General features: G+C 47.6%; 1 protein-coding gene across 4 annotated transcripts in view; it reads left to right on the forward strand.

Moving 5' to 3' along the window:
* DACH2 (dachshund family transcription factor 2) overlaps positions 1 to 19,159 on the forward strand; it is a 680,850-nt gene that overhangs the window by 510,799 nt on the left and 150,892 nt on the right. For all 4 annotated transcript variants that reach the window (XM_082263125.1, XM_082263126.1, XM_082263127.1 and 1 more), the window contains 2 exons: positions 1,237 to 1,372; positions 12,894 to 12,974. In XM_082263125.1, coding sequence (XP_082119251.1) covers positions 1,237 to 1,372; positions 12,894 to 12,974 — 217 coding nt within the window. The remainder of the gene's footprint in view (positions 1 to 1,236; positions 1,373 to 12,893; positions 12,975 to 19,159) is intronic.

Here is a 19,159-nt window from a genome sequence, read left to right on the forward strand (position 1 = left end):
ACCCCGATTCCCTTTCATACCAGGGATGCTCCATATAACACCCAGGGACCCCGATCCCCTGTTCTGGGGACACTAACTGGGCGGTATGAAGAGAGTGGCCCCCACTCTGCCCTCCTTCACAGTGATCCTGCTGATTCCGTCTCCCAGGACGCTCCTCTCCTGGACCACAATGCTCACCACAGCTCCAACCGGCTCCTGGTGGAGGGAAAAGCAGCAGTCAGAGAGCTCCGCATGTCCTTCATCACCAACCTCCTCAGACCATTCTGGTGCCTCGTCGCTTCTGCCCCAGTAAAGGTTCCGCCCTCCAGTGCCGAGCTCCGGCTCAGGTTCAGCTCTCCTCCGCTCCTTGCTTAATACCAACCCAGGGAAATGAACGGCTGCCTACCAGCTCAGTGCAGAGAGTCACTTCCGACCTGGGGTTAAGGCCATTCAGCTCCAGCTGAAGAGGATCATCGTGCAGGCAGCAGTCTGGTGGGCTCCATTCCTGCCTCTTGGGGCCCCTCCAACAGTGGTGGAAAGCCAGGGCCTGATAGTTCCGCCATTGCCCAAGACACCTGGCATCTTTCTCTGTCCCTTCTTCCTCCCCTACCGCCACCTCTACCCTCAGCTCACAATAATCATTCATGATGGAGAGAGAGTGTCGACTCCTGGCTGCGCCCCTAGGTGGCAATGCGCCCTAGGCGGCTGCCTAGTTTGCCTAGTGGAAGCACCAGCCCTGCTTATACAGTTGGCTTTTTGTGGCCATACCATCCTCCACTCTTCTGATAAGACTCTCTCCACAATATTTTAAAATGTGTCTGTGGAAATTTGTCCCCATGTATGAGGCCAGGTACTGATGTTGGTGGAGAAGATGACCTGGCTTGCCATTGGCGTTTCAGTTCATCCCAAAGGTGTTCAGTAGGGTTGAGGTCGGAGCTCTAAGCAGGACACTTGAGTTCCTCACCAAACTGGTCACCCCTTGCTTTATGCAGCTGACTATGTATATAGTGCACAGTCCTGCTGGAACAAAAAAGGGTCTGCACCAAACTATCACCACAAGGTTGGAAGAGCATAATTGTAGAACCCTTCTCTGGAGACATCTGAACCCATTCACTTAGTATAGGAGAGTTATAATTTCCCTTGGGATTAACGAAGTATTCTGAATTATGTTGCTTTAGTTCTCACATTATTATGATGAATGCTTTATTTATGTACATTGTGTGTTGCTGACCTTCTTCTGTATTTCCTGCCCTCTAGGAACGGATCCAAGATAGCCCCTCCCCCGCTCCCTCCATAGAAGACCCCCAGCGGCCCGGAAGTCATGCATCGTCCCATCAAAGCAGTAGCGTATCCAGCTCACCTTCACAACTAGACAACATTGCAGACCGCGTCAGTAAGTATAATTTTTTCCTATAAGTTGTAACTGTGGCAGGACTGAAATGTGGATTTTCATCTTTTTTGTACATGTTTTGAAGACTTTTTCAAAAGGGATGCTGTTATGTAGTCTTTCATATAATAAAGAAAAGATAATGATCATTTTTCAAAGGTTCAGTTCTGTCAGAGTTGAAATAAAGCCTTGAAACATACAGTCAGGTCCATAAATATTGAAACATTGACACAATTCTAACCTTTTTGGCTCTATACACCACCACAATGGATTTTAAATGAAACAAAACAAGATGTGCTTTAACTGCAGACTTCCAGCTTTAATTTGAGGGTATTTACATCCAAATCAGGTGAAAGCAGGGCCAGATTAACGTAGGGGCTATTGGAGCTGCAGCTCCAGGCCCCTACCTTTTATATAGGCCCCGGGTTGGCCATATTCACTGTTACCGCTCTTCTGTCACTTGTAAACACAGAAGTCTGGCTTCTATGCTCGCTTCCCCAGGCAGCACCCTCAGAACCTCCCCACACAGCGCGAAGGCCGGACAAGGAGGGACAGTTACCGATGCATGGATGTGTTTATGGGCTTCAGAGACAGCATCCCATGTTGAATTAGGCATGCATGGCTGCACCCTTCCTCCTCTGGGTGCATGCCAAGGCACGGCCCTTAAGGCCCTTCAAAATCCTCAGCACCAAGCCCATGATGCTCTTAATCCGGCCCTGGGTGAAAGGTGTAGGAATTACAACAGTTTGTATATGTGCCTCCCACTTTTTAAGGGACCACAAGTAATGGGACAGATTAACAATCATAAATCAAACTTTCACTTTTCAATACTTGGTTGCAAATCCTTTGCAGTCAATTACAGCCTGAAGTCTGGAACGCATAGACATCACCAGACGCTGGGTTTCATCCCTGGTGATGCTCTGCCAGGCCTCTACTGCAACTGTCTTCAGTTCCTGCTTGTTCTTGGGGCATTTTCCCTTCAGTTTTGTCTTCAGCAAGTGAAATGCATGCTCAATCGGATTCAGGTCAGGTGATTGACTTGGCCATTGCATAACATTCCACTTCTTTCCCTTAAAAAACTCTTTGGTTGCTTTCGCAGTATGCTTCGGGTCATTGTCCGTCTGCACTGTGAAGCGCCGTCCAATGAGTTCTGAAGCATTTGGCTGAATATGAGCAGATAATATTGCCCGAAACACTTCAGAATTCATCCTGCTGCTTTTGTCAGCAGTCACATCATCAATAAATACAAGAGAACCAGTTCCATTGGCAGCCATACATGCCCACGCCATGACACTACCACCACCATGCTTCACTGATGAGGTGGTATGCTTTGGATCATGAGCAGCTCCTTTCCTTTTCCATACTCTTCTCTTCCCATCACTCTGGTACAAGTTGATCTTGGTCTCATCTGTCCATAGGATGTTGTTCCAGAACTGTGAAGGCTTTTTTAGATGATGTTTGGCAAACTCTAATCTGGCCTTCCTGTTTTTGAGTTCCACCAATGGTTTACATCTTGTGGTGAACCCTCTGTATTCACTCTGGTGAAGTCTTCTCTTGATTGTTGACTTTGACACACATACACCTACCTCCTGGAGAGTGATCTTGATCTGACACACACACACCTACCTCCTGGAGAGTGATCTTGATCTGACACACATACACCTACCTCCTGGAGAGTGTTCTTGTTGTGAAGGGTGTTTTCTTCACCAGGGAAAGATTTCTTCGGTCATCCACCACAGTTGTTTTCTGTGGTCTTCCGGGTCTTTTGGTGTTGCTGAGCTCACCGGTGCGTTCTTTCTTTTTAAGGATGTTCCAAACAGTTGATTTGGCCACACCTAATGTTTTTGCTATCTCTCTGATGGGTTTGTTTTGTTTTTTCAGCCTAATGATGGCTTACTTCACTGATAGTGACAGCTCTTTGGATCTCATATTGAGAGTTGACAGCAACAGATTCCAAATGCAAATAGCACACTTGAAATGAACTCTGGAACTTTTATCTGCTCCTTGTAAATGGGATAATGAGGGAATAACACACACCTGGCCATGGAACAGCTGAGCAGCCAATTGTCCCATTACTTTTGATCCCTTAAAAAGTGAGGCACATATACAAACTGTTGTAATTCCTACACCGTTCACCTGATTTGGATGTAAATACCCTCAAATTAAAGCTGAAAGTCTGCAGTTAAAGTACATCTTGTTTGTTTCATTTCAAATCCATTGTGGTGGTGTATAGAGCCAAAAAGATTAGAATTGTGTCCATGTCCCAATATTTATGGACCTGACTGTACTTACTTGTAGAAAGCAAAGCCTGCTGCTCAGGGTTACAGTAGTTGTGGTACATCTGTCCACCTCACTACCTTCTTTCCCAGACCTGGAAACCCAATTTTTTTACCCATTTGTACTGCAGGAAGATAATTCCCAAACTGCAGGCAGGACTATTGATGTAGAGCAGGGGTCTCCAAATTATGGCCCACAGGCCACATCCGGCCTAGTGCAAGACTTTGTGGCCCACAGCCAGAATCAGTGGAGTGTTTTTTGGTGCACCAAAATTTTGTAAATTATATAATGTGGCCCTCATACCGAGTGCCGCCCTCAGTGCTCTGTTCAAGGCAAATAATAGTGCAATGTTAGGGTCATCATACACTTTAAACTCCTCCAGTTGCCTGGGGCTCTCTTTATCACTCTGTAGCACAATTATCACAATCCATGTTTTCCCTAGGAGATATGATGTGGACATGTCCTGTATGTTGCTCACTTCTGACGTTATGTTTGCGTGCATGGGCAAAGTTATCTACAGACAAATGTGTAGATATTCAAACTTAAAGCTCAATTTCAGGTTTCTCATATCCCCCTTAAAGAGCCCCATTCTGCAGTTATTTCTGTTTGTAGCAACTGGTATAGATCCTGCAAAATAATGTCACTTTGAAGGCTGCCACACACGGTGTGCTGTGTCTCCTAAATGCTTCCTAGTACAGAGCATAAAAAGTTTAATTTGCATAAACTTCACGAGAGAACTCTTCAGTGGGGGGTCAGCAGACTCCAAACAGAACTAGCTTCATGTTTTCCCGCATTCTCCACCAAGTTCTCCCTCCAGTTTTAACTTCAACTCGAAAATTTTGAAAGACTCGGTCCATCCTGCAGCATCCATTTTAGGGCTTCTGTCCTCTTTTAACTATCCACAAAACCCCTTAATAAAAAGCTTTACCCTCGCATGGTTGTTTTCAACATCACACAGTGTGACTCAGGGAAATATTAGTTCAGTGGTAGATGCGTTGTTTGATGAAGTCCTTGTCAGATGGAACTGAATTTAACCACTTAAGCCCCGGAGGATTTGGCTGCTAAACGACCAGGGGGTATTTTGCGATTCGGCACTGCGTGACTTTAACGGACAATTGCGCGGTCGTTCGACGCTGTACCTAAACGAATTTGACGTCCTTTTTTTCCCCACAAACAGAGCTTTCTTTTGGTGGTATTTGATCACCTGTGCGCTTTTTACTTTTTGCGCTATAAACAAAAAAAGAGCGTAAATTTTGCAAAAATAACAATATTTTTCACATTTTTTTATTTGAAATTCCCCCCAAAAAAAATGTAAAAATCAAAATTTTTTAACATTTTCGGCCAATTTGTTTTATCCTACCTATGTTTGGTAAAAAAAATCGCAAAAAGCGTATTTTGATTGGTTTGGGCAAAAGTTATTGCGTTTACTAACTAAGGGAAAGATTTTTGTCATTTTTGTTGTTTTTTTTAAACGCGTAATGGCGGCGATCTGCGATTTTTTTTTTTTGCGGTACTGCGACATTGCGGCAGACAGATCGGACCCTTGACTGACATTTTTGACACTTTTGGGGTTACCAGTGACATTTCTACAGTAATCAGTGCTATACATATGCACTGTTACTGTAAAAATACACTGGCAGTGAAGGGATTAACTTTTTTTTTAAAGGGCGAAGCTATGTGTGTCCCTAGGGGCGTGCTTTATACTGTGATTGGCTGTGGCTTGAGGTGTAAGGACACTGATCAACGGCTCTACATAGTAGATCCATGTGATCAGTGTCTTTACAGCGAGGAGAATGACAGGTGGCTTGCTTACACAAGCCGCCTGACTTTCTCCCTCTCCCCCAACGATCGCCGAGTGACCGGCGGACATCGGGTCCGCCGGTCACACGCGCGGGGGGGTCCGTGACCGCGCGAGAGCGCGCCTCCGCGCGCTCGCTCCCCAGACCCTCCCAGGCTAGTGACTTTAATTAACGTCACTCTGCCTGGCCGGGGCTGACCGCCGCAAGTGGTTAAGGGCTTGGTAGCCAACTTTTTTATTAAAATGACAGAAACAAAAGTCCAACATAAAGTTTCCCAAGCAGTGGGTCTTCTCCAGCAAAATACACAATGGAAAATGCTGAGCCACCTGGCTCTCTGGTCAGCAGTATCTCGGCTCTGTTTTGGTCTCCCAGGCTACTTGGCTATTGAGGCTCTCTCAGCCTCGTTCGCAGTACCATGCTGTGCAGGCCCGCTCCTGGCCTCTACGAAAGGGTTCTCCTGACGTCCTAGGCTTTCTCACTCCTCAGAGACTCCCGGTTCCCTCTGGTCCCCAGGACTCTCTCTCCCAGTTTTCTCAGCTGTAGTCTTCTAGACTCTCCCAGCTGGCCTAATTCTTAGTCCACTGACCCTGTACCTCTACCACATGGAGTGTCATCTCGAGGATATTGCCTTGGTTCCAGTGGCGTATCGTGGGTTGTCAGCACCCGGGGCAAGGCAAGTAATTCGCGCCCCCTAACCCGCAGGATTTTAGCACTCGAGTCTCTTCCACTAGATTCGTTAAAGAAACCCTTACCCCCTAAGCACATGTATTGTTTTTTATGAAAATACTGATGTAATTAAAGTAAAATGCATCTAAATACAAGTTTGAATGACCAGCGTGCCCCCTTTCAATGCAGAGAGACCAGCGTGCCCCCTTTCAATGCAGAATGACCAGCATGCCCCCATTCAATGCAGAATGAGCAGCATGCCCCCTTTCAGTGCAGAATGACCAGCGTGCTCCCTTTCAATGCAGAGAGATCATCGTGCCCCCTTTCAATGCAGACAGACCAGCATGCCCCCCTTCAATGCAGAGAGACCAGCGTGCCCCCTTTCATTGCAGAGAGACTTACCTGCAGTAGCGGCTTCTCCTCAGTTCCCCACATCTTCTCGAGTCCTCCGCGTCTCCTCGAGTCCTCCCGCCTCCTCCTCGGCCAATGGCATGGGTTCGCCTTTCAGCCAATCCTGATTGGCCAGGAGGAGGATCCGTGTGACAATAGCGAATTTTAATTCGATATTGTCACACAATGGGTGGGCTCGGGCGTATGTCAGAGTCAGACAGACAGAGTGACACTGCGGATGCGCCCCCCCAGATGTTGCGCCCGGTGCGGCTTGCCCCCCCTGCACCCCCCACGCTACGCCACTGCTTGGTTCCTAAACAGCAGCACACCTCCCTCCTTGCTGCGGCAACTGCGCGAAAACACCAACCCCTACTTCTACTCCACCTGCAACTCTCACCAGACCATCATTATAAGGGCTTTGCGTGCTTGGGCACACAACCTGGTGGTTGTCCACAAGGCACAAACACTGGATTGGAGATTTTTCCCTCCCAAGTCACTTTGAAATCTCCAAAATAAGGAGCCCCGTCTGGAAGAACCAAAATACAGAGAAATCTGCAAAAGTCTCCGCTCAAAATTAACGCTCCATAGTCCTGCACTCTGCAAAGGTGCAAGCCCTGTGTCCTTTTATTGACCAACTCCACGGTGACAGAGCCTCGCACTGTCACAACAGATACAAATCCTATTCAGCCTCCTGGCTATTTGGTGGGCTTATACCAGTGATGGGGAACCTTGGCACCCCAGATGTTTTGGAACGACATTTCTTATGACGCTTATACACTCTGCAGTGTAGGTAAGCATCATGGGAAATGTAGTTCCAAAACATCTGGGGTGCCAAGGTTCGCCATCACTAGCTTAGACCCTTAGCCACCTTCAGCACATACTGAATATTTTTTTTGACATTGGGTTTTTCATGGTTCCTACCTGTATGGCCAGATAGGCCTGGACACATGCTCCTTGCATATCCAGCTGTACACCCCGGCTCCTGCAGCAATCTGTCCCCTGAGGAGGGAGTGCTGGTTAAATGGAGGATATGTTCTTTTGTGGGCAAAACTCACCTGTCTCCAATAAGCCTCACACCTGATCAGGGGCCCTTTCACTACTGAAACAGGCACTAACTGCATCTTTAGACCGTGGCAGGCTATCTGTCTGTCAATATCCGCACAGGTCCTCTTCATGTAGTTCTGGAGGTGAGATGGTCTTGAATGTTATAAAGCAGGGGTCTCCAAACTTTCTAAACAAAAGGCCAATTTTCTGTCCTTCAGACTTTTGGGGGGGCTGGAGTGTGACCATTGGGAGTAAAAATTATTGTGGCATTAGTGGAAGTAAACAGTGCAGCTTTGGCATTAGGGGGAGGAATAGTGGCTCATCATTGATGTCAGTGGAACAATAGTGTCCCATCATTGATGTCAGTGGGAGGAATAGTGTCCCATCATTGGTGTCAGTGGGAGGAATAGCGCCCCGTCATTGATATCAGTGGGAGGTATAGTGCCCCATCATTGGTGTCAGTGGGAGGAATAGTGCCCCATCATTGGTGTCAGTGGGAGGAATAGTGCCCCATCATTGGTGTCAGTGGGAGGAATAGCGCCCCGTCATTGGTGTCAGTGGGTGGAATTGTGTCCCATCATTGGTGTCAGTGGGAGGATTAGTGCCCCATCATTGGGGTCAGTGGGAGCAATAGTGCCCCATCATTGGTGTCAGTGGGAGGAATAGTGTCCCATCATTGGTGTCAGTGGAAGGAATAGTGTCCCATCATTGGTGTCAGTGGGAGGAATAGTGTCCCATCATTGGTGTCAGTGGGAGGAATAGTGTCCCATCATTGGTGTCAGTGGGAGGAATAGTGTCCCATCATTGGTGTCAGTGGGAGGAATAGTGTCCCATCATTGGTGTCAGTGGGGGGAATAGTGCCCCATCATTGGTATCAGTGGGAGGAATAGTGCCCCATCATTGGTGTCAATGGGAGGAATAGTGTCCCATCATTGGTGTCCGTGGGAGGAATAGTGCCCCATCATTGGTGTCAGTGGGAGGAATAGTGTCCCATCATTGGTGTCAATGGGAGGAATAGTGTCCCATCATTGGTGTCCATGGGAGGAATAGTGTCCCATCATTGGTGTCAGTGGGAGCAATAGTGTCCCATTATTGGTGTCAGTGGAAGAATAGTGCCCCATCATTGTTGTCAGTGGGAGGAATAGTGTCCCATTATTGGTGTCAGTGGAAGAATAGTGCCCCATCATTGGTGTCAGTGGGAGGAATAGTGCCCCATCATTGGTGTCAGTGGAAGAATAGTACTCCCACTGTTGGTACCAATGGGAGAAAAAATGCCCGTTGTTGATTTCAGTAGCAGCAATTATGCCCCATTGTTGGTGTTAGCAGGAGGAATAGTATCTTGCATCAGTGAGAGGAAAAGTGCCTCCAGGTGTCGGATAAACGCAAGCAAAGGATCACATTCGGGCCGCAATTTCGAGAGTCGCTACATGTAAAAATGTGGCGCTGTTCTCTATGGCATACTTATTTGAGTACTTGACACTCTGGGCTTAAAGGAAGTGGCATCAGCTAAGGTCCCCTTCTGTGTTGAGTGGGATGGTGGGAATGGTGCGCCTCAGTGGGAAAGCTCTGAAGAGCAGGTGAGTGTTGCAGCAAAAGCTGCTTTTTTTTTTTTTTTTTTTTTAGACAAGACTTAAGCTTTTTATATTTCAAATAAATCTAAAAAGTGTAGCTGCACTCAGTAAAGTTTAAAACAACCCCCCCCCAAAAAAGCAAAACAAAAAAACTGGATCCACAATGTTTAAGTATAACATCCAACATTTTCAATGTATTATTTCTAGAGTGGAGGGGGATTAGAACACCTATCCAGTTTTTATTGCTATCTGTGCCCCCTTTAACCACATGCTGACCAGCTGCTGCAGTTATAATGATAAGGAAGATCAAATCCGCGCAAAAGCAACATATACATAAAAGGACCATCGGATAAATCCAAGTGTTCCAGTATATAGAATGTGCATAGACACACTAATGTGCAAGACATGCTTAAATGAAAACACAAGTGAATAATTAAACCCACATGGAGGTAGTGCAGTAAAAGGTGAAAGGAAAAAATATATAAATATTTTCAAAGTCCATAAAAGTTTGTGAAAAAAATCAAAAATATATATAAAAGCCCACAAATATTAAGTGATGATATTTCAATGATAGAGGGGACATGTCTGTAAAATCCCAAACAAAACCAGCGCTTATCCAACCAATGAGTTCAGCGGCCGCTCACCATAATCGAGGATAATAGGCACATTCAAAACAATCCAGTTGTAAGAAGTCTTCCATATGTAGCACTGCCCCCTTGAGGACGGCTGGATATTACACTTTTGGGTCCCCCTGGGTTACCGTTAGCAACTTTGGTGTTCACAATTTAACACTTTACTTCTTGGCTCAGTCAATGATCTGTCCAGTGGTTTGTAGTTGTTTTTGGTGTTTTATTTTAAATAGGGATGGGAGAAGAGAATAGTGGGATACTCCAAATTAACTATTCACAAGATATGAGGATTCCTGTCTGATGATGCAGCCAGGCTGCTGATTCACCCTGCCACTAGGTGAATTTGGATTAAGTCTCTATCCAGAAGACTTGACGAACGAATTCTCTTCAGGATACTCTCCTAGTATCCCCTTTCACTTGACACACTGACACCCGTCCTTTGACTATACTACTCCAGGGTGGCTCCCCTCAGGTCAGGCCCCTCGACACAATACCCTGTACTCACGATACTGTTCTCCAGTGTTTCTCCCCCTTTAGACAGTTCTTCTGGACCTCTGGGTTCAGTTACGTTCCTTTGATCCCCAGGCCCGACAGCCTGTGACCACGTGCCACCAATACTGAGGAGGAGGCAGCCGCCACCCTCCCTCCCAGGACTCTGCTCGCCAGCCAAAGAACCCACAGCACAGGTGCTCCTGGCTTTTATACAGTATTCCAGAATGCACTGAGACAGCCTGTCTCTACCAATCACCAGGACTTTATCAAAGCCTATGTATCAATTGGTCAGGTTTCCTCCCACTGTCCAATATGCCTCCCTATTGGACCAGTGTGAAACACTCTCTAAACCCAATGAATCACACACTGAGCAGACCTAACTCACAGATCCTGCTCTCTGGTAGGCAGAAAGCAATACAGATTTGCCTGCTGCTCCTCTGATAGGCAGACAGAGCCAAAAACTATACTCTCTCAGTAGCAGCTACCTAGGAGGGTGCTACACTCACCCCCCGCCAAACCGAGCCATGTCCTCACTAGCACCTACCTAGGAGGGTGCTACACTCACCCCCCGCCAAACCGAGCCATGTCCTCACTAGCACCTACCTAGGAGGGTGCTACACTCACCGCCTGCCAAACCGAGCCATGTCCTCACTAGCACCTACCTAGGAGGGTGCTACACTCACCCCCCGCCAAACCGAGCCATGTCCTCACTAGCACCTACCTAGGAGGGTGCTACACTCACCCCCCGCCAAACCGAGCCATGTCCTCACTAGCACCTACCTAGGAGGGTGCTACACTCACCCCCCGCCAAACCGAGCCATGTCCTCACTAGCACCTACCTAGGAGGGTGCTACACTCACCCCCCTGCCAAACTGAGCCATGTCCTCACTAGCACCTACCTAGGAGGGTGCTACACTCACCCCCCTGCCAAACTGAGCCATGTCCTCACTAGCACCTACCTAGGAGGGTGCTACACTCACCGCCTGCCAAACCGAGCCATGTCCTCACTAGAACCTTCCTAGGAGGGTACTACACTCACCCCCCGCCAAACCGAGCCATATCCTCACTAGCACCTACCTAGGAGGATGCTACACTCACCCCCCGCCAAACCGAGCCATGTTCTCACTAGCACCTACCTAGGAGGGTGCTACACTCACCCCCCGCCAAACCTAGCCATGTCCTCACTAGTACCTACCTAGGAGGGGGCTACACTCACCGCCTGCCAAACCGAGCCATGTCCTCACTAGCACCTACCTAGGAGGGTGCTACACTCACCCCCCACCAAACCGAGGCATGTCCTCACTAGCACCTTCCTAGGAGGGTGCTACACTCACCGCCTGCCAAACCGAGCCATGTCCTCACTAGCACCTACCTAGGAGGGTGCTACACTGACCGCCTGCCAAACCGAGGCATGTCCTCACTAGCACCTTCCTAGGAGGGTGCTACACTCACCGCCTGCCAAACCGAGCCATGTCCTCACTAGCACCTACCTAGGAGGGTGCTGCACATAGTAGTAAAAGGTCAGCTCATGAAAAACAAATTATCTCCATGGTATAGTATGTAAAAGGAGGATTTATTAATAAAAATATTAACTGAAGTATCAGGACCACGGGGTCCCCGGATCATACAGCGTATATGAATGTATGTATGTGTTTCTTTTTGCTTTAGCGCCAATTTGATCTTCCTTATCATTGTTCTTGTATGTGGTGACACTACAGAAATTGGCTGCTATTGCTTTTCATTTATTTTGCCTTCATTATTTATATTCTCATTATATTTAAAATTACTGGTTAGCGCATTCATTGGTTCGCCAACCTTATTTTTGACAGAGGTTATAACTAGTGATCGACCGATATCGTTTTTTTATTGCCGATACCGATATTTTGGTCATCACATGTCGGTATCGGCCGATATTGGCCAATATTTTCGGACATGTAAATTTTTTTTTTTTTTTTTTACAGGTACTCTTGTGGAGGGATCTGGGGGTCTAAAAGACCCCAAACCCCTCCTCTGCACTTAAAAGCATTCAAAACGCCAAGTTTGGCTGTTTTGAATGCTGTCATTTTTTTTTAATCTGGCGCCGTGACATCACGTCCGGGTTTTTGCATGGAGACCCAATCGGAGCCGAATGCGACTTTGATCGGGTCTTTGGCGGCCGTGCAGGCTGGTTGCCCGGATTTCCTGGTTGGACAGGAGACCCGGGCGAGCCGCGGAGGGAGGGGGGTAGTCCCCGGGGGGAGTCCCCTCCCGCTCATTGTAATGACAGCCGAGCGGCTTCTCAGCCGCATTGGTTGTCATTAAAAGACAGCCGAACCGTCTGCTATGGATGCCGGTACCGGGGTGATGTTTCTAGCTGCAGGCATCACTCCGGTACAAGCACTTTACGAAATATCGGCAATATTGGTCACCTCCTGGGCCAATTCCGATATATCGGGGAAAGTACAGATCGGCCCCCAATATATCGGCTCTGCCGATAATCAGTCGATCCCTAGTTATAACCCTCCTATACTCGAAAAGGAAATAAAAAAGAAAAAGGTTTTGCCTATGGTTCTACTTTAAATGTTGTAAGTAGATTTGGATATGTGTTCCGATAAAGTAGTATTTGAAATCTGTGATGGATCTATTGTTGCTTCTTAGTTATTTTATCTCTCGCCCTCAGCAATGCTGCCCAGCTCCAGGGAAGGAGACCTCAGTGAGCAGGACATGGGAAGCAGTATAAAGAAAATGTCAAAAGAGAAAGGTAACCATTGGAATTTGCCTTCTTCACATACACATTGCAATACGATTACTGTCATTTACATGCTGGGGCTACTTAAGATAAAATTACGATATCTGTGTTTGCCATCCTGGAACGAGTCACTTCCATGAGATGGGAAATCCCTGTGTGAGATTAACAAGCACCAGGGGAGGAATGGGTCAGGGGGCAGGGGGGCAATTGCCCCCCTGGGCCGCTCTGATGCCCCGTAAAAAGGCTGCACCGCTTCTGCCACAGACATGCCAAAAGACCCAATCTCTTCTGTTGAAGAGAATTAAAAAGTCCCCACCGCTGACCTACTGAGTGCGGGATAAGGACAAGGACAGAGCACAGAACTTTACCCCCCCCCCCCCCAGCATGGATGGTGTAAACTGTGTCTGAGCAGAGGCCGTTTCCATGCCCCACTGCAGACTCTCCCCAGATCAAGGTTTCCCAGCTCCCCCCAACCGCCCCCTGCTGTCCAGGCCAGGACCCTGGTTTGGCCGATGACTAGAAAGTACCAGGAGTGGAGCTTTAGTCTGGAATGGGGGTCAGGAGGAAGCCGGGAAGAGGGATAGTGGGAGTGAAGCCGGTTTGCTGCACCTTGGGCTTCTGGTTTGTACTTGCCCCCTGGGCCGAAGGTTGCCAGTCAGCCCCGGACAAGCACCTTGCTGTATCCACCAAAGAGGTCCAATCCTCCCCAGTCATAATCAGGTTCTCATACATTGCAAGCCAGTGTAGGGACCCTGTCGTAAGCCGAAGTTCCCCCATCTAAATGTAATGTTTGCATCTAGATCAATTATTCTTATCCAAATAGAATCCATAAATAAATGCATATATAAGAGTGAACAATAAATAAATATGTGTGCATCCAGTGCAAACAAATAAATGGAAATGAAACAGTCATCACAATTGATTGGAGTGAATGATGGTGATAATAATGAACTCTTTCACCGAAGTGCTTTGTAACAAGCTTGGAAAAATGACACTAAAAACAGTGACTGAATAAATATAAAGTGCACAAGTGCTCCTTAAGTGACTACAATCCAGAAAAGTGCAAATCTTCAGTGTGGGTGACACCTTTGAGTGTTCAAGCCTCTCACCTTACTGTACGGTAACAGCATAAGTTGCAAATCCTCAGCTGCTTCTCCTAGGGTATGGTGTGTCCCCTCATTCTCTAACTGTGATGTTCTCTGTATGGGATATGTAAAAATGAATATTGGAGGCCCATAGCGTCATCCCATTTTTAAAAGGTAAGGTTTTTATTAGGTATACAGTGAGGTACTCACTTTTCAGCAGAGTATACAATGTGTTGCATCCACGAGTGTCAAGCTCCTTCTTACATCCCTTCTGGTATTCTGGGTGCCCTACGTGACTTCTTCATCCCTGAAGAAGTCACATGCTGTGACGCAACGCGTAGGGCACGTATTTGTTTATTGTTCACTCTTATATATGCATTTATTTATGGTTTCTATTTTCTATACTATTTCTAACATGCATAGTACACCCTTTTTATCAGCTACATAAAAATACATATTTTTCCGATAGCCACATAGCGCAGCACCCTTTTACACCCTTATACAGTGAGGTACTCACTTTTCAGCAGAGTATACAATGTGTTGCATCCACAAGCGCCAAGCTTATTCTTACATCCCGTCCAGTATTCTGGTGCCCTACGCGTTGCGTCACAGCATGTGACTTCTTCACCCCTGAAGGAGTCACATGCTGTGACGCAACGCGTAGGGCACATATTTTATTATTTATTGTTCACTCTTATATATGCATTTATTTATGGGGTTTTTTTCTATACTATTTATAACATACATAGTTCACCCTTTTTATCAGCTATATAAAAGTACATATTTTTCTGACGCAGCACCCTTTTACACTTTTTGCCTTCACTAGTTTGGGCACACTTACTGGTGCTGCCTGCTATATTCAGGCTATCATCACCTTTCCCATTTTTGATAGCGCAGGAGTCACACACCTTTTGATCATTCTTAACCAAGGTTCCTCCAGAGCAGGGGTGTCAAACTCGATTTCATTGTGGGCCACATCAGCAATATGGTTGCCCTCAAAGGGCCGGTTGCATCTGTAAGACTAGTTGTCCAGAGCACCCCACCCCACTTACAACAGATGTCAAGAGCCCCCCCCACCATCAGAAGTCTTGAGTCCCTCACACTCCGTCCACCCCCCTAACTATGTACTGCTGCCAGGAAGAAGCTAGGGGCAGAGCTGGGAAGCAGAAAGTGCGGGGTCTAGAGGAGGACCAGAGGAAGGCTGGAGTCAGCTGCCTGAGTCTGCTGAATGCTGAGACCAGTGGAGGCAGAGAATAGGGTGTGCCACACAGAGAGGCACAGGATCTCTAGGAGCAGTTCTGTCTTCTTCTCTGCTACTGACTGCTGAGACATTGTGGGGGTATTGGACACGAGCCTCTGTGCGGCTGCACAAAGAAGCCCAAGATCTAGCGGAAGAGTTCTGTCCGACTGCTTAATGAGAGGGGCACCATAGCTTCAGGAGAGGTGTGAGGGCGACATGAAATGGTCTGGTGGGCCAGATTCGGCCCCCGGCCTTGTGTTTGACACCCTTGCTCCAGAGGTTGCTAGTGGTTCCCTCAGCTTTGGCTGTTTGACTTCCCATCTGCCTACATACAGTAGCTGCAGGTCCAATGCCAGCCAAATGACACCAAAGATCTTTAGTTTTGTGTAAGCAGGAAATTCTTCCCACTTACCTCCTATGAGTTCATATTAGGATATAGTTTCCAGGGAATGTCTGGTATTTCAAGGGTTTCTAGCAGGTAAAAAGGTTGAGAAAGGCTACCAGTGTTTGTCATTTGAGGTGCCACGCACCCTGAGGTGCCATGAGAAGTCCTTAGGGTTGGCTTGGCAACAGTTCCATCTGAGCTATCCTCTGTTGGCTCCTGTGCTACATGAGGGAGATAGCACGGTTAACGCCTGTTATGGAGAAGGCAGAGAGCTTTTCCCGCAACCCTTCCACCTCTGGAGGAACCCTAAGGAATAAAAATGCAAATTATTGATATGGCGATATTTATTGGTACAGCAGTACCAGGCTAATGACCATTCCCAAGTTCGGCTGCTGGGTCCGGTGAACACACACGTGGATGGGAGTCAGACTCAACTGCCCTGTGTGCAGGGGAGGACAGGGCCAGGGGGCAGGGCTGCTCTGATGCCCTGCAAAAAGGCTGCACCGCTTCTGCCGAAGACATGCCTAAAGGGTTCCTGATGAAGAGAAGTAAAAAGTCCCCACTGCGGACCTACTGAGTGCGGGAAGAAGACAAGGACAGAGTGCAGTCCTCCCACCCAGCATGAATTGTGTAAACTGTGTCTGAGCAGAGGCCGGTTCCATGCCACACTGGAGACTCTCTTCCCCCAGGCGGCCCTGTTCGAGCTCCCCCCAACTGCCCCCTGCTGGCCAGGTTGGGAACCCAGATTTGGCCGGTGAGTAGAGAGTACCTGGAGAGGAACTTCAGCCTGGAATGGGGGGAAGAGGGAGAGTGGGAGGGAGGGGGGGGGCTGAGTTGCTGCACCATGCGCCTCTGGTTTGTACCTGCCCCCTGGGCCAAAAGTTGCCAGTAAGCCCCCTCCTGTGTGTGCCTGTTCCCGTGGAGGCGGACAGGCATTCCTGCAGTTGTTGGCTCCCCCTCCACGGCCCAAGTGGCCTGACAGCAGTGCAGGACCGACAGGCGCTTGCCACCTGCTAAGTTCGACAGCGGGATGCACACGGGAATCAGGACTAATGCTTGGCTGCGGCTGGGTCGCTGGGCATGTGGGGCCCACCGGGCAGCTGCCCAGCGTGCCCATTTGGTAAAATGGCCCTGGACAAAGGCAAAGCCCGGGCGGCAATACAAGTGGCTGCCAATAGAGATCCATCTGCCGCCAACCCCCCCACGCATGGTGCGGCCCACAAAAGGTCACAGACCGGGACCGGTCTGTGGCCCGGGGGTTTGGCACAAGGCCCATGTGCCAAAATCTGGCCCCTCAGTCCATTTCATACAGGACTTGGAAAAACCCCAGGTGCAAGGTGAGGAGAGATGAATGGATGCAGGAGCCTGCCGATCTGAGGTCCCGCGATCCACTCACTGATAGCGTTTCCATAGGAGTCTCTGTGCAGTCAAACCTGTCTGCTAATGATCTGTAAATACTGCACATAGATTCCTGTTATAACCCTATCAGTGAGGGGCAATATTATCACCCAGCCCCCATCGCCACCGATCACAACCCCCTCCCTGGTGGGGGGGGAAATTGGCCACACGATATTGCCCCTTGGTTGGGGTCCACTGCTGTAAAGGAAAGACTGCAAGGACTTCTGTATATGTGACCATTTATTTAAAAATTAAAAACTACTTACATAGTTTGCGAGGTTGAAAAAAGACATCAGTCTATCCAGTTCAATCTATGATGTGTGTGTGTCTTTGCTGTTACCGTACATTGTATACCCCTGTATGTTGTACATTGTATACCCCTGTATGTTGTACATTGTATACCCCTGTATGTTGTGGTCTTTAAGGTGCCCATCTAATCGTTTTTTTAAATAGTTTTTTGAAACTATCGATGCTCCCTGCTGATACCACTGCTTTAGGAAGAGAATTCCACATCCTTACTGCTCTGACAGTGAAGAACTACTTACGTATATTAAGGTTAAACCGCCTTTCCTCTAGTTTTAGTGAGTGGCCACGTGTCTTATTGTATTCCCTTTCTCTGAATAGTTTGTTCCTTATGCTAGGGTCACCAGTACAGTATTTGTACATTGATATCATATCCCCCCTCAATCGTCTCTTCTCCAGAGAGAATAGGTTCAGTGCTTGTAGTCTTTCCTCATAGCTGATGTCCTCCATTCCCCTAATTATTTTTGTTGCCCTTCTCTGGACTCTCTCCAGTCCCAGCACATCCTTCCTGAGGACCGGTGCCCAGAACTGGACAGCATACTCCAGATGTGGCTGGACCAGAGTCTTGTAGAGTGGGAGAATAATCTCTTTATTACTGGAGTGAATCCCCTTTTTTATACATCCCAGTATTCTGTCGGCTTTGCTTGCAGCGGCTTGGCATTGCATGCCACTGCCAAGCCTGTTGTCTACCAGTGCCCCCAGGTCCTTTTCCATCCTAGACTCACCCAGAGGTCCCCCCCCCCTAGTGAGTAGCTTGCTTTTTGGTTTCTGACGCCCAAGTGCATTACTTTACATTTCTCAACATTAAACCTCATCTGCCATGTAGTTGTCCACCCCGTTATTTTGTTCAGATCTGCTTGTAAGGTTTCCACATCCTGCATAGAATATATTGGCATGCCTAATTTAGTATCATCCGCAAATACTGAGATTGTACTAGATATCCCCTCCTCTAGATCCTGTTTAATTTATTCATAAATGATTGGTCCCAGGACAGAACCCTGGGAGGCCCCACTTTCCACACCCGCCCAATCCGAGTACTCCCCATTAATCACCACCCTCTGTACTCTCCCCTGGAGCCAGTTCTCTATCCAGGTACTCACCTTATGGTCCATACCAACCTTCCTTAGTTTGTACAGTAAGCGTTTGTGGGGAACGGTGTCAAAGGCCTTTGCAAAGTCCAGATACACCCCATCCACAGGCTTACCTTTATCTAGGTGGCAGCTCACTTCATCGTAGAAGGTTAATAGATTGGTTTGGCAAGAACGATTTTTCATAAATCCATGCTGATTACTACTTATAATACCGTTTTCATTACTAAAGTCTTGTATGTGGTCCCTTAACATCCCCTCCAATTTCTTGCAGACTACTGATGTTAGGCTGACCGGCCTATAGTTACCTGGGATATATCTCCCCCCTTTTTTAAATATTGGTACCACGTTGGCTTTTTTCCAATCAGCTGGCACCATACCCGTCTGTAAACTATCCTTAAAGATCAAGAATAATGGTCAGGCAATCACCTGGCTGAGCTCTTTAAGAACCCTCGGGTGCAAGCCATCCGGTCCCGGTGATTTATTTATGTTAAGTTTCTCTAGTTTAGTTCTAAGTCTATCTTCTGTTAGCCATGGCGGCACTTCCTGAGGTGTATTATTTAGTTTGGCCTTACAAGCTGGGTTAGTGTAGCCCCCCGATTCTTTTGTGAAGACTGAAGAGAAGAAATGATTTAACACTTTCGCCTTTTTCCTGTATTCTGTGGCCAAATTTCCTTCGTCGTATTTTATGGGGCCAA

Source organism: Pelophylax lessonae (assembly GCF_965119305.1).
Source record: "Pelophylax lessonae genome assembly, chromosome: 7".
NCBI lineage: Eukaryota > Metazoa > Chordata > Amphibia > Anura > Ranidae > Pelophylax > Pelophylax lessonae.